This window comes from Trifolium pratense, linkage group LG4 (genome assembly GCF_020283565.1).
Source record: "Trifolium pratense cultivar HEN17-A07 linkage group LG4, ARS_RC_1.1, whole genome shotgun sequence".
Taxonomy (NCBI): domain Eukaryota; kingdom Viridiplantae; phylum Streptophyta; class Magnoliopsida; order Fabales; family Fabaceae; genus Trifolium; species Trifolium pratense.
This window is the reverse complement of record NC_060062.1, coordinates 49,831,290-49,847,497: the sequence shown is the minus strand read 5'-3', so window position 1 is coordinate 49,847,497 and position 16,208 is coordinate 49,831,290. Positions and strand designations below refer to the sequence as shown.

The window sequence follows — 16,208 nt, the reverse complement described above, 5'->3', positions numbered from 1 at the left end:
ATTAATATAGTTGTTTATGTATTTAGTTCTGTTTTATTTAATTTTTGAAAATCATTCTGTATCATGTATATTTGCAATTGAAAGCAAAGTCTTGAGTGGTCACAAGAATTTGGTCTCTTTAGCTATTTGAACACACACATATTTTTTTTTTGAACCAAACAAACTTAATTTATATCATTAACTAATAAATGTTCAATACATAAGGGAATAACATCAAATTTATGGAAATTAGCCCAAACATTGCCCGCCCTAGTAAGAGTATGAGCAACCAAATTCGTTTGTCTCATAACAAACTTAACCTCAAAGTTTATATAAGAAGATGACAGAAGAAGAATAATGTCGTTAACAATTAAACTAAATTTCGAAGTGACCCGTCTTTTCGAATGGATAACGTCAACTAACAACTTTGAGTCACTTTCAAATTGAACTCGCTCAAATCCACGATGAATTGTCTCTTTCATAGCATGTAATAGTGTACATGTTTCGCCCTCCACTATGGAATAAAAAGCCTGTTGCCAGCGAGTCAAGCCAGCCACAAAATGTCCATTGGTATCACGAAAGCAAAGACCCATAGAAGTAACACCAGACCCAACTACAAACGCAACATCAACATTACATTTTATCCATCTCACTCCTATTTTTTCCCACCGAACCACCCTAGGATCCTCAACAGGAACAACATTATGACGCTGCAGTTGGTGGACGGTAAACCACTCATTCCATACGACGAACGTCGTGCTTAACGTCATGCTTCCAACTTGGCTCGGGGGACTGAATATTGTCATTCCAAATTTTGTCGTTTCGATTATGCCAAATGCACCAAAATAACGATGCAACCCGTCCTATCGTTGCACTGTCCTCGTTTCTGCACATTCGAAACACCTTGTCTGCGACTGTCCCATGCTGGTAAGTTGCATTCTGCAGCAATTGTGACAAGCCTGCGACCGACCAACATTCGCGGGCTGCTACGCATCCAAAAAACACATGCATATCATCTTCTACCTCAACATTGCACACATGACAGCTTAGTTCACATTCTACATAACGTCGTGTTAAGCGAACCCGCGTCGGCAGACACCCCCCCCCCCCCCACAACCTCTAGAGTAAGTGACGCGTTTTATGAGGAGATTGAGCTTTCCAAATATCATTCCAATTACCCTCTACATGGTGCCTATCGCTTCGAACAATATATCTCATGGCTAGATTGTAACAAGATTTAACTAAATAACACTCATTCCTTTCCTCCTCCCAAACCATGTTATCCTCTTTAACCGAACTAATAAGAGAGGTTGCAATAATCTCGTCCACTACCCATATTTAAAATAATTAAATAATATGTATTTTTATGTGAGTGTTATAAAATAGAGTGATCAGATACTTGTGACCATTTAAGTATTTTTCAGAAATGGATTGCTACTCGGACGTTCAAGTTAGTATAAATTTATAGTGCAAGTTAGGTTAGAGAGTGATGTTTAGAGAGACATACCTTGTGATGTTTGGGAAGAGCCGTTTATATAGGCCAACATATGTGATATTCGGCCAATAGGTGTTGCGTTGGGTTTAATCAAGGCCAAAAGTTCGGAACAAAACAAATCTATTGCAATAACTGTTTCACGCAATTCGACGTTGTGAACAATTTAGACCATTGATTCGACATCAAAAGTCCACATTATATAACTAGTATCACAAAGTTAAGAATTTTTTTCTACCCCTACGATTAACCCTTTACCCCTACACAATATTCCTATTTTACTCCTTTTATTATTTTACTTCACTCCTACATTTGAACAAAGATATAAACGGGAAAATTTTAAAAAATGAGTTTCGAAGTTTAGCCACGATTAAACCGTGGCTAAACTAGAAAATTTTGAAATGGGTTTGTCAAGTTTTCCAGTACAAAAGTTGCAAACCGGAACATTTGTTAAAAAGATTTCCGGTAACTTTTTAGCCACGTTTTAACCGCGGCTAAAAATATAATCTGGAAATTTTGGGTTTGGAACTCTTTGCTGTTTTCAAGTGGGTAATTCTTGTTCAAAACCTTCCTGTCACCCATCTTTCTTCAAATTCCAATAAAAAGGCATTGTTACGATTCAAAAATCACCAATCACAAACAACACAACATGTATAATTTTGATTAATTATTTATTCATCAAAGGCATTGTCACAATTCAAAAAAATCAAAGGCATTGTTAAAATCATTAATTAACACAATGAACGTTTAATTTCTCACTATCGTTTGCCCTAAAAAAAACTATCAAATAATAATAACTAAAGTGTCGATTGAGGAGAAAAGAAAATCAGTGAAATCTAGTTTGGTTTCAAAATAGAGAAATTTCCAGATTAAATTTTTAGCCATGGTTAAACGGTGGTTAAAACGTTATAGGAAATTTTTTTAACAAGTGTTTCGGTTTGCAATTTTCGTACCAGAAAACTTGACAAACCCATTTCAAAATTTTCTAGTTTAGCCACGGTTCAACCGTGGTTAAACTTCGAAACTCATTTTTTAAAATTTCCAAGTTTGTATCTTTGTTCAAATGTAGGAGTGAAGTAAAATAATAAAATGGGTAAAATAGGAATATTGAGTTATTTTTTTTTTTTTTTTTGAAAGTAAACACAATTCATTAGATAGTAGCAAATAAAGGTACAGGAAGAGGTTCAGCTTGAAGCTGATGTGGGAGAGATCCCATCCAAGTTTTGGAGCCAATATTCCTAGATAAACCTACTAACTTATGAGCTATACCATTAGAGCTCCTTCTAACATAATAAACAGATACAAATTCAAATTGTTTCATCAACATTTTACAATCTAAAATAATAGAATCAATAGCAGCTATGCAGCACTTGATGTTGAGACTGTTAACAACTACAGCTGCATCAGAGGCTAGGGAAATGCGCTTCATATTATGATTAATAGCAAATTGTAGGCACCAACGAACACCCAAAGCTTCCGCCACTAACGGCTCAACTTCAATGTTGTCGAAAAGGCATGCCGAAGCTCGGACAGCAGCAGATCCGTCGAGACAAACCAGTCCCCAACCAGTGGTACCACCTGCAAAACAACCAGCATCAACAAAAAAGCAATTTTCTGCTACACTTGGCTCAAGGTTGCTGTCCAAATTGTTAGGATGAGTAGGGATATTGATCTTTTTGCTGCATGTACCCAGTTCTTTAACAAAATCCATGGCTTGTTGAGCGATATCAATCGGGTTGAGAGGCTTGTTTTTGAAAACACATTGATTTCTACCATTCCAAAATTTCCAAAGTGTAGTGCAAAAAATTCTCACAGCCATATGCTCATTACATTGCAGACCATGTAACAACCAAGCATTTAAATTCATATTTTGAGGAATGTGATGGCCTAACTGAGAAGAAAACCAAGTCAGTCTTGCTAGTTGACAATGCATAAACAAGTGTTCAGTAGACTCAATTTCACTTTGACATAGAGGGCAAATATTTTCCAAAAGAATTCCTTTTTTTGATAGATTATCTCTAGTTGGAAGGATATTCTTAGCTAGTCTCCACATGAAATTTCTAACTCTATTTGGGATTGGGGCTCTCCAAATTTCTTTCCAGAGGGTGGAGCTATGTGAGATTGATGAGCCAGGGATATCTCTATTTTTTATGTCTTGGAGAAGATGGTGTGCTGATCTAACCGAATAATCTCCATCTTTTTCCCAATGCCAAACTAGCTTATCCATAGGGAGCCGCTGAGATAAAGAGATACTAAGGATTTGTTTGGCCTCTGTTCGATTAAAGCATGAATGGATTAAGTCTCTTTTCCATTGTTTTGTGTCTGAATCTATGAGTGTTTCAACTAAGGCATCTTCACTTAAAGTATTCACTGGACTCCACACTTTAAAATCTGACTGGTTTGGGATCCATCTATCCTGCCAAATTCTGATTTTTGCACCATTGCCTACACTCCACCTGGCTCCTACTTCCAAGATATCTTTTGCACTAACAATACTTCTCCAAGCATAGCTTGGTTGGTATCCAACATTAGCTTCCATGAACGAGTTTCTTGGATAGTATCTAGCTTTGAATATTCTTGCCACTAGCGAGTTCTCATCAGTCATTAGTCTCCAGCCGTGTTTACCAAGGAGAGCTTTGTTAAAGTCCTTGAAACACCGGAAGCCCATTCCGCCCCTATTCTTCGCTTTTGCCATCCTATCCCAACTCATCCAATGCAACTTTCTACCACCCTCATTTGAACCCCACCAAAATCTAGCTGCCATAGATTCTATTTCTTTGCAACAACCATCAGGAAGTTTGTAACAACTCATAATATAGTTTGGAATGGCTTGCACTATTGATTTGATCAATATCTCCTTTCCTGCTTGGGAGAGGCATTTTTCCTTCCAACCTTTCAGTTTCTTCCAGACACGGTCTTGGACAAGAGAAAACACTACCTTTTTAGATCTTCCGAACACAACGGGAAGTCCAAGGTATCTTGAATGAGTGTCTACTGTCTTTACTCCCATCTTGTTACAGATCATTTCTTTTTCTTCATTAAGCATATTTCGACTAAAAGACACTTCAGACTTGTCCATGTTAACCATCTGCCCTGAAGCCTTCTGGTAAGTGGAAAGGATCTCCATAATGGATTCTGCCTCATGTTGGTTGGCTCTAGTAAAGAGTAAGCTATCATCCGCAAAAAACAAGTGTGATATCTGAGGGGCTTGTCTAGCAATTTTGAGTCCATGAATGCTATTGGCAGCCACCTTCTGATGCAATAAACCAGAGAAAACATCAGCACATAGAATAAAAAGATATGGAGAGAGGGGGTCACCTTGCCTCAGACCCCTTTCAGCTGTAAACCTCTTGCTGGGTTGACCATTAATGAGGATTTGGTAAGAAACTGTTGAAATGCATCTCATTATCAGGTCAACCATCTTTGTCGGAAAGCCCATGCTGATTAAAGTTGCTTTGACGAAGGGCCACTCAATTCTATCATAAGCTTTTGCCATGTCTAATTTCAGCGCCATCATACCTTTCCTTCCTTTCTTCTTCTTTTTCAGCCAGTGAAAGCATTCCATGGCTATGAGAGCGTTATCTGTGATTAGCCTTCCTTGAACAAATGCAGATTGCTCCTCATCAATGATATCCGGAAGAATAGGCTTGATTCTGTTGGCTATGCATTTAGTAACTATCTTCATCAGCACGTTACAAAGGCTTATGGGTCTATAGTCCTTAGGTGTTGTGGGGTTTTTATTTTTGGGAATAAGGGTCAAGAAAGTCTTGTTTATGTCACCTGGAGGTCTGTTATTATTAAGGATATTAAGGATCAGGCTCTGAACATCCTCTCCAACGATGCTCCAATACTTTTGAAAGAAAAAGGCAGGCAGACCATCAGGTCCGGGGGCTTTAAGCGGGTGCATTTGATTGATGGCCTCTAAAATCTCCTCTCTAGTGAAATCCCCATTACACCGTTCCTTGTGATCTTCCCGCAGCTTCCCCTGAACCACTTGGACGGTTTCCTCAATGTTAGACGGATCTGATGTAGCAAAAAGGTCAGAGTAGTAATCAATTAGAACCCTTTCGACATTTTCCTCTCCATTCCTCCATATGCCATTATGGTCCTTCAACTTTCTGATTTCATTCACCTTTTTTCTTTGGGAAGCTTTAGCAAAGAAAAACTTTGTGTTTCTATCACCATCTTGGAGCCAAACTGCTCGACTTCTTTGCCTCCAAATGATTTCTTCCAAGTGAAGAAGCTCAGCATGTCTATTTTCCATCTCTTTGAATTTTCTAATCTCCTCTGGAGTTTCAAGCCATACGTTGTGATTATTGAGTTTCTCTTTCGCTTTGAAGAGGTGTGGACTAAGGATAAAAATTGTGAAGATGAAGTAAGGAACTCGTGGCTCAATGCTGGTGGACAGTGTGTGAACAAAATTGAGGCTATGAAATGTCTAGATCTCAAGGTAAATGGTTAAATATATGAGGCAGTTTTTGCAATCTATGTGGGAGGCAGTTTTTGCACATAATCTAATGCTCTCGAAATACACACTTGAAGGAGAGTGACACATTTGTAATTAAGAATACATACATGATGGAATGTTAACATTTATCCCTAACCCAACTCTATATTTTTATTGGTATTTTATACTCTAATTTGTTCTTAGACCCCAACAAATCCGATGATCTTTTGGTGGAATTAAGAGTGGACGAGAATAGGTCAATTTGAAAGACACTTGAACAATATTTTTAATTATTCAATTATGACTTGGAGTTAAAAGTGAAAGATTTGATATTTTTAATATTTTATCAATGTATTCAAACTCAAAACATGACCCTTACTATTAATACGGTTGTTTATGTATGTAGTTTTGTTTTATTTAATTTTTTAAAATCATTTTGTATCATGTATATTTGCAACCGAAGAGAAAGTATTGAGTGGTCATAAGAATTTGGTCTCTAGTTATTTAAATACACACATATTTAGAATAATTAAATGATATGTATTTAGAATAGCCTAATTTTTGTGTTATTTATGCATGACCTATGTGTTTTACTCAAATAATAAATTTGTTCGTTTTTTTATAACATTTGCGGAACCTATATTTATACTTATATATGAAAGAAAAAAAATTTACGTACTATATTCATACTCATATATATATATATATATATTTAATACAGGGACCTAAGAAAATAAGATACATGTGAAAATCTCATGTTACCCCTACTTAATAATTTGACACATCATCACTTTCATGGGTATTTTGTGTCATATTTGAAAGTTAGTAAATAATTTCAATATTTTAAAATTTTTCTTGAGGTGATTAATTTCATTTTAATATTTTACTCCTTCCGTTTTTTATAAGTGTTCAGTTAGAATGATTACACTAAATTAAGAAAGTGGATTTTTGCACATTATCTTCCTATTATACCCTCATCTTAATTCACCAATAAATTCTATTTTTTGCACTCTTTCAAATAAATTTATTTTTATACAAAAATAAATTGGTAACAAATTTTGTTTAAATATGAATATAACAAGGAAGAAACAAACTTTCCTATTGTAAAAAAAAAGGAACAAAATTCATTTTTTAAAAAAACTTTAGTTTTTCAAACATATATATAAAAAAATTATTGAAAAAGATAATAATAATAATAATTGACAAAGGGTATAATTGACAAATTGTATGCTTAAAACACAAACTGGACAGTTAATTTTTTTTTAAACACTAAATTTGATAAAACTGGACACTTATAAAATAACGGGGGGAGTAATATTTTGTGTAATCAATACATTGGCCATTTTTTTGGAATAGATTGAGCATCAATACCATCAGCAAAATCTATATTTATACTTATATATTAATTTGAAAATCTACTATTTTTTGCGACTCTCACGGAACTTGTGTTTTTACTAATATATTATGTTATCTATTTTTTTAAATAATTTTACGGGTTACATTCATATTAATACGGGAACCTTTTTTTTGTTATATCTAAGGGCATTATATTTTTAATCATATATTAATAAAGTTGTTTATTTTTTTTTATAATTTTACGTATTATACTAATATATTTATACGGGGACATAATCTTTTGTGTGAATTTTGTGGAACCTATGATTTTCCTCTTTTTAATAAGGTTTTCTGATCTCTAATAATTTATGTATGACCTAAATTTATACTCAGATATTAATGCGAGAACCTATATTTTTTTTCTGATTTCTACGAGACTTATATTTTTAATCATATATTAATAAAGTTGTCATTCTTTCATAATTTTTGCATTACATATATTTAGGATCATATATTAATACAAAGATATAATATTTTGTGTAATTTCTGCGGGGTCTATGTTTTTACCCTTATTACCGAAGTTTTCAATTTTTTATTATTTTTTTAGACCTATATTTATAATTATATATTAATACGAGATCCTAATCTTTTGTGTGATTTCTGAGGACCTATGTGTTTTTTTGGGTACATGGGGACCTGTGAGTTTTACTCATATTAATAAACTTGCCCGTTCTTTTATAACATTTGCGGGACCTATATTTAAACTCATATATTAATATGGAAACTTTTTTGTTTGTGTGGTTTCTACGGGACTTATACTTTTAATTATATATTAATTAAGTTGTTTGTAACAAAAATAAAATAAAAATTAAGTTGTCTATTTTTTTTTACAATTTTAGTGGTTATACTCATATTTAATACGATGACCTAATTATTTTGATGATTGTTGCGAGACCTATATTTTCACTAACATATTAATACGATTGCCTATTTTTTATTAATTTTTACGGGACTATATTTATACTCATATATTAATACATGGACATAAGTTTTTTTGTGATTTTTCAACACCTATGTTTTTACTAATATATTAATAAGGTAGTTTTTTTTTCTTTTTTTTTTCATAATTTCTATATTATCTATATTTATATTCCTATATTAATACAGAGACCTAAGATTTTTTGGTGATGGTTTTACCATTGTTCTTTTTTTATTTTTTTTACCAAATATTATATTCTTTCTATTTTTTTATCTTTTAATCTACTTTTCAATAAATTTCATCTTACCAAGTGAGGAGCGGCAACGCCGCGACTCCCGTGCGGACGCACGGGTGTCCTGTTAATATATAATGCGACGTTTCTACCAACCGAGATAAACTCATAAGAACAATCGAACACAACATTTATATACATGAATTATCATTATTATTATTATTATTATTATTATATTTTTACCCTTTCAATTTTTAGAGAAGATGTTTCTTATAATTTAAAGTATTATCAACCAAATTGTTCCACCCTTTCAATTTTTAGAGAAGATGTTTCTTATAATTTAAAGTATTATCAACCAAATTGTTCCACCCAAGAATCGAATCCAGGTTCTCATAAAATTCATCAATTTTGGTGAAGCTGATTAACCACTTGAGCCTAATGACTTAGTTTTTTTTTAGTCAAACTTTAGTTAGTTTTTGGAGTAAAAACCATTTTTTTTGGGTACAACACTTAGATTATATATAAAAAATTATCTGCGTCAAAAAAAACAAAATTGTCAAAAAAGTATATAAACGCTCCGATTCTCTATAATCTCTTCATTCTTGCTTCTTTCTCACGAGCTTTGGCATTTTCATGCTCTAATCTTTCATCACAAAACCCATATCATGTTCACCTTTCTCTCCTTTAAATCACATTTTCCGGTGATTGATCATCTCCACAGTGAAGGTTTTCACTACATCGCCCATTTAAGGTATTATTATATTTTCCTTTTAACAATTAGGGTTTATAAGCTTCAAAATTCATTTTTTTTGGAGTATTTCTTTGGTTTTCACTACTTGACTGCATTCCTTTAATGATATTTATTTCGATTAGATAGTTGTTTGTTTGTGAATTTGAAAAATTTCTAGTTAGGAACTTAGGATACTATTTTCTTTTGATTCAGGGAACAAAATATTGTTGTTATGTTAAATTATGTTGGAGTGAAATTAGATAGAAGTCGCTATTGATGTCCAATGTAGGTAGCTCGTTCGGTGAGCTAAGGGACACCGAAGGAGTTTTAAGGTGGAGGTCGGTACAAACCTTGGAAACGAACATTACCACTAATTCGCTAACATTTTGTCTATCCGAAAAATAGAAGTACCTATTGATATGTCTGAACTGTCAAAGTTTGTTAGTTTGGTTGTTTGGAGTTAATGTTACTTCTTAAGTTGATAAATTGTGGAATTGAATTATTAATTATTGCACCTGATAAGTGAATTATGTAGTCAATCATGGATACTGGATAGCAGCCAACCCTCAAAATGCTATAGAGGCATAGCGGGTAGCAATGTGGCTGCTATGTCAGAGTTTAGGGAAACAGTAGAAGAAATTTTCATTTACATCATAGACATATAAAAGCTAAAAAAATAGAAGAATATACAAAGTTAGACACATTTATAACTAAGAATCAAAGTTCATTTTTAGTAATATTCAGACATAATGTAAAGCGAAATAAATTTTAGAGTCCAAGGTTTACTAAAATAACTCATCTATGCATTAAAATAAATACAAGTGATTCCTTAAATGAAATCACTATCTCCAAGTTCTTCGGTATCATCATACCGAGAGGAGAATAGAGAACATAGAGGATTGTACAAAGGGAGGATGCAAGCACACAAAGAGGTCCACCAGAATCTGGGAGAGAGGAGACACGCCGTTTAGGGTTTAGGTGGGGAGAACGAAGGATTTCAGTGGAGACTAAATGAAAACACAGTCACACATAAGAAAGGAGAAGACAACAAACTTTAATGGTAAAATGACCAGAAGGTCCAAGAAAAATAATGACTATAGGTTGAGGGTATTCTCCGGTTTTGGCAAAAACTTCACCGTAGCGGCTTTGATTTTTTAAAAAATCTGTTGCATGCTGTAAGTTTTGACTTAAATTCTGTTTGACAGAGTTAAATGCATATGCCTTATTAAATTAATACGAAGTTGCAGACTTGAAGTGTTGGCGAATAGTAAAGCTATTGGATTTGCTGAGTTAAGTTTCTCTTGTTTTTGTTGGCACTGTTTTCTATAATAAATAGGGGACGGAATATTATGCGAGTAATTGTAAATTGTAATGTACAGACAGGATTTAAATTTATAGTCTTAGATTCTTGACAATTAACTTGGATTGCATTAAGCTATTGACTACGGTAATTAGTCATGTGAATCCAAAGGTGTATAGTCATACTTATGGTTTAAATTAAAATGAGATACAATGTGGATTTATACAATTCTAGACTGTCTTGAAGCTCATCAGCAAGAAGGGCAGTTTTATATGTTATCTTAACTTGTAATATAAAAGAAATTATAATATTAGGGTAAATTGAAAGTGGCAGAAGTATAAAATGTTGTGGATCAGACTATGGCATTTAATGGAAGTGTAAAGTAAATTGGTTCTTTGTATATTTGTTAAATTTCTGTTTAACATCCTCATTTTCCATTGGAATCATTTGATGACTATTGATACTGGGATTTGATGACATACCGGTGTATGTTATTTCAATACCATTCAATGCATGTGTCTGGGGCGCACTTTGAAGATGACCCAATCAGCAGGAGGTTTGAATATATGGGAATAATTATTGCCCGTTTCTATATTCTTTCACTGGACACTCACTCCTTCTGAACTCTGGGCATGTGTGTCTAATTCTAATCCAGTCTTTTACTCATGTTCACTGTGTATAGTGGACAATAGTAAAATATAGGCTGTGTCCTTTAAGTGATTTGTGTAAATATTTTGTATGGAAAAAAAATCTTTATAGTCGGATAAAGTTTCCCTTTATAGTTTATTTTCTTTTGTACTGTTGCTACTTAGGACACAGATTTTTTATGGTTTATTTTGCTGATATAGTACAGCCTAGTGTAGTCTAATCTTATGTGGGCCTTACTAGACCTTGTGTAATGAACACTTGATGTTTATATATGCCGTATGCTTGGGTGATCTTCAATTAGTTTACTCCCTAATGTTTCAAACTAACATTTTGGTAACTTTCAGCAACTACCATATATGACTGATAATCTCTACATAAGAGAGCATTAGAGCAACGTGTTGAATCATTTATTTATTTAATTATCACAGCTCCTACCTAACCATTATACAAAAACAAAATGAATACCATATATGAGGCTGAATGAGTTCCTTCATTACTATTATTGCACCAAGTATATGTTACATGTATATGTTACTGATTGTTGATTGTACTGGTAGGGTATCACAGAATCCTACAATGTAATTTATTTAGATTCAATATAGAGAATCAAATTGCATTCTGATGTAACTAGGTAATCATCTAGAGTATAACTGTTTTCATTCATTGGATATTGCTCAGATATTTCATTCACCAATGAATTGTTACTTGCTAGTTTATAAATATGTTATGCAGAGGATTTTAACATACTTGTTATATTTTTCCAATCCATTAGTTGTTACCAGAAAATTAGTCATTCTTCCTTCTAAGTACTTCCATTTTTGCATCATAAAAAGAATTTTAAAATTAAATAATTCAATTTAACTTGAGAGAGTAGAATATAAATAACAAAACATTATACTTTCTTTGTACTTGGATTTAGGTCTTAAGAAAGTAGGATATCACTTGTTACACAAGTGATATATATATATATATATTGGACAGCACGTATGTGATATGTTATATACTGAATAATTTTTATGTTCTTCTGTTGCACAGTTGATATTATTACCGGGTGGCTCTGTCTCAGCTCTGCTCTCCAATCTGTTGCCTGACTTTTTATTTAGAGATACAAGAATACTGAAAAAGACAAAAGGCATCAATACAAAATGCTTCAACACCAAATCGTGCAGTCCCCTGCCATGCTAGGCCTTACAAACCCTAACTCACCATCAATTCTGAACCCTAACCCTCAAAAGCTACCTCCTTCGCAGACCCATCATCACCAAAACCACCATTCTGTGGCTCCTTCAGCTGCTCTACTCACTCTTTTACCACCTCTCCCTAGAGCACAAGCACTTCTTTCCCAAATGGCTACCTTAGCTTCTAAACTCTTTGAAGTATCACCCAACAGATCTGCTTGGGTCACTACATTCCGTGGATCACTCCCAACATTCCTTTCTTCCCAAACCCAACCACATTCATCTTCCTTGCTTGAGTCTCTGCCTTCCACCACCAAAGAAATGATTTCACTTTTCACCTCCCTTCAAACGCAAATCTTTGAAGCTGTTTCTGAACTCCAAGAAATTATTGATTTACAAGATGCTAAGAAAAAGATCGATGGTGAAATTCGGTCAAAAGATTCAGCACTTCTTGCATTTGCCAACAAACTCAAAGATGCTGAGCGGGAACTTGATATTCTTGTTGATGACTACTCTGATTATCGCCGTAGCATCAAGAGATTGAAATCAGAAGATGGCAGTAACGATGATTCTTTAACCACCTCAAATGTCTCATCTCAGCTGAAAATATCAGATATATTATCATATGCTCATCGAATAAGTTATACAACCTTTGCACCACCAGAATTTGGAGCAGGAACGGCTCCTCTTCGCGGAGCAATGCCACCTGCACCGCAAGATGAACAAATGAGAGCTTCACAGTTATATAATTTTGCAGACCTTGATATTGGATTGCCTAAAGCTGTTGAAACTAAGGAGAAAGCAGTTGAAGCTATTATTGAGCCTTTTCAACCTGTGGATACCAATCCACTTGCAAATTTGCCTGCAATTCAAGGGATGCTTCCTCCAAATTTTGCAGTTCCGCCTGGTTGGAAGCCTGGAATGCCTGTACAATTGCCTATTGATATACCAATTATGCCCCCACCTGGGTGGAAACCTGGGGATCCTGTAGCATTGCCTCATATTGACTCACTTCCAGTACCAAGATTTGAGGAACAAAAATTACACCCTCAAATTCCTCAGCCCAAGCAACCAGAAATTATTCAAGTGCAGCATGTTAATTTGGATCTCGGAGGGAGTGATAGTAGTGATTATAGTAGTGATGAGGCAAGTTCTGATGACGAAGATTGAAAAATCAGTGAAACTTATCTTCTCAAATTGTCGACAGTACAGGTGAGATGTTGTTTATAAAGTTGGCTTTTTAATTTAAAATAAAATAGTTCAAAATGCATGATCTGTATGAATTCCTTGCATTAATTTTTCCGTCTAGTAATTTGCTCATTCTGCACTTGATACTTATATCTATGTTTAACTTTAAGGTGATAAGGTCCTGTCGTTTGTTTCATATGTATCGAGTTTTAAGATGATATCTTTTAGCCTTGATAAGTTGCATTGCTTGTATATGCTAACATAACTTTTCCACACTTAGTTACTGTTTCTGTTGTACGCTATAGAAAGGAAAATGAATATCCAAGCTTTATAATCTTGAAAATTTACTAGTGGAGGATTTTGTTTTTCAAGATACAAAGTGTTGAATATATGTGAAATTGTACACCACTAATATATTAGACTATTAAAAAAACACATATTTTATCAGTCTAATTTTCATCTGGTTCTGATGATTAGTATTTTTAACTTAAACAAATGAAATACTCTATAAGATCGATCCGTAACCAATTGTGATGAGGCCCCTTGTGAACATTTTTTTTTTTTGTTTTGGCTAATATTTAAAGTTAACAAAACACACTTTTTTCAATAAATAAAATAATTTTTCATTCACTTGCTGCAAATAAAGCAATTATCTTACAATATTTCACTGTCATTCACAAAGTATCAATGTTGTACACATTCCTTACCCCGAGTTTTCGTCACATACCCTTTTTTCACACATCCAAACTTCCACCTTGCTCATTCACAGCATGTCACTCTATCACCCCTGTTCTTACAAGCACACACTTATTTTTCACGCAGTATACATCAAGAGACTCTCTGTGATCCTGCTCATACAGAGTACACAAGCACTTACTAGGATTTTTTGACTCATGCATAACAGATTACACACACAGGAGAACCAGCCACAGTTTCAGAGGGGAAAAGGTTAAGCAGCTGGGAAAGAGTTTAACATCCTTGACCAGCATCAGTTAATTTGAGAAAATACACACGGGAGGGTAATCCAACAGCTTTTCGTGTTATTTTTTGTTTAAACTGAGACGGTTGAAGATAATGTGGTTGATCCTGACATTTTGTTTGTTACTATTGGTTTCATTATTTCTGGATTTTGTAGAGGTTACTAATGAATTTACTGCTTTGATCTGACACCTCTAAATAGGCTGATTGTTCCTTTATTTTATTGCTCTTAGTTTGCACGGAATTAACATCACTATAATTGTATGTTATCACGATACTGTATTGCCCATATTTATCTGTTTTGAATCCTTTGGAATTAATTTTTACGCTAGTCGTTTATTTGGATTTGGTTGGTGAAGCTGCACCTATTATTTTCCGGCTTAGACTTGAGAATGACGGTCTTCGGGTGATCTCAAACATTGGGTTCTATGATGCATGCATGTAGTGCTGAATTTGTGTTGATCTTGAAATGTTTTAACTATTGCTCACATTATTAGTTAGTAGTACATGGTATTAACTATCTTAGACAGTGATTTGATAAGCCGTGAATAAAGCGATTGCTTGGAAGCTTGTGTTTTATAATTGATCAGTGATGTTCTTACTTACCCTTTTGATACTCTCACCCTTCCCATGTTAAACAAACTCATGGTTACTTGTAGGTTATATTATTTAGGTAACCTCGCAGATCTGCTTTCATCTTTGGTTCTGAAACAACTATGTCTAAAGGGGATTCTTAGTTCTTGAAATTTATTTATATCTTCCGCTGGTTGTTGTCCAAGGAAAATGCTTCTCTTTCAAAGTCTCATGGTCACCAAACTGCTATACCTGCAATGTCTCCTATATACTGCTGCTGGGAACGTACTTAAATTGGCCTCATCCATTTTGTTTGGGAAAATATCTGAGATTTTTTACTTGAAAGTGCTCACTAAACCCATATACTGTATCAGGAGTTGTTAAATAAGATACAAAATAAAGCCAAGAATTGCTAATTAAGCAATTCTCAACTCACCTAAACTTTTATATATAAATGAAATAATATGGTATATATTACGGAAGTAACAAATCTAAGATCCTCTCTATTTTTCAAAGTTATGGAGGGCTCCATTAATCAGAGAGAAAGAGGCATCAAAGAGGATGATTGCTATTCTCCCCCTTAATTTGATCAGAATCTTCCCATGGCCTTCCATTCACATATACCAAAAGATATATTTTTACCTGTCAAACTCACCATTGTCAAAGAGTTTGACAGGTCAACCAAATGAGGCCACTAAACATTGGACCTACCAGACTCCTCAGTGCCTATTTCTCTTGTAAATGAAATTTTTCATTGCTATGTGAAATAAAGAAGGGTTTCGAACTGCGATCATGAGGTCTGTCAATTGAACTAAAATTTTGGAGAATAAATAGCATTGTTTATTTTAATAATATTCCAGATAGTACACTTCATACCCTATACTCTCTTTCATCGGTTACGGTTCAAGTGGGTTCAACTATTTTGGAAATGAGTTTAACGATAGATTTGACATAAAATTGGTCCAGTCTATATGAACTAGCGGGCCAGGCAGGCGCGGAACGCGTCTGCCTGTGTCTAACTTATGTACCAAAAAAAAAAGATACGCCTTATGTTATGGTGAGTTTGTTAATAAAAGATTTTTGTTGCTACTAAAAAAAAGCAAGGGTAATGTTGGTATTATGAAAATTTTACCCCAAAACTCATGTATT

At 34.1% G+C, this 16,208-nt stretch overlaps 1 protein-coding gene across 4 annotated transcripts; it reads left to right on the top strand.

Annotated features, from left to right (window-relative positions):
* The first annotated feature begins 9,016 nt into the window (after window positions 1-9,016).
* LOC123924333 (mediator of RNA polymerase II transcription subunit 4-like) lies at window positions 9,017-15,502 on the top strand. Of its 4 annotated transcripts, none has more exons than XM_045977190.1 (3): window positions 9,017-9,215; window positions 12,178-13,532; window positions 14,413-14,964. In XM_045977190.1, the coding sequence occupies exon 2, from the start codon at window positions 12,288-12,290 to the stop codon at window positions 13,488-13,490; it is 1,203 nt and encodes a 400-aa protein (XP_045833146.1). In that variant the 5' UTR covers window positions 9,017-9,215; window positions 12,178-12,287; the 3' UTR covers window positions 13,491-13,532; window positions 14,413-14,964. The 4 variants fall into 4 exon arrangements, with proteins under 4 accessions (XP_045833146.1, XP_045833148.1, XP_045833145.1 ...); XM_045977192.1 differs by lacking the exon at window positions 14,413-14,964 and adding an exon at window positions 15,146-15,502 and having other exon boundaries at window positions 9,032-9,215; XM_045977189.1 differs by having other exon boundaries at window positions 9,032-9,215; window positions 14,331-14,964.
* Window positions 15,503-16,208: the final 706 nt, after the last annotated feature.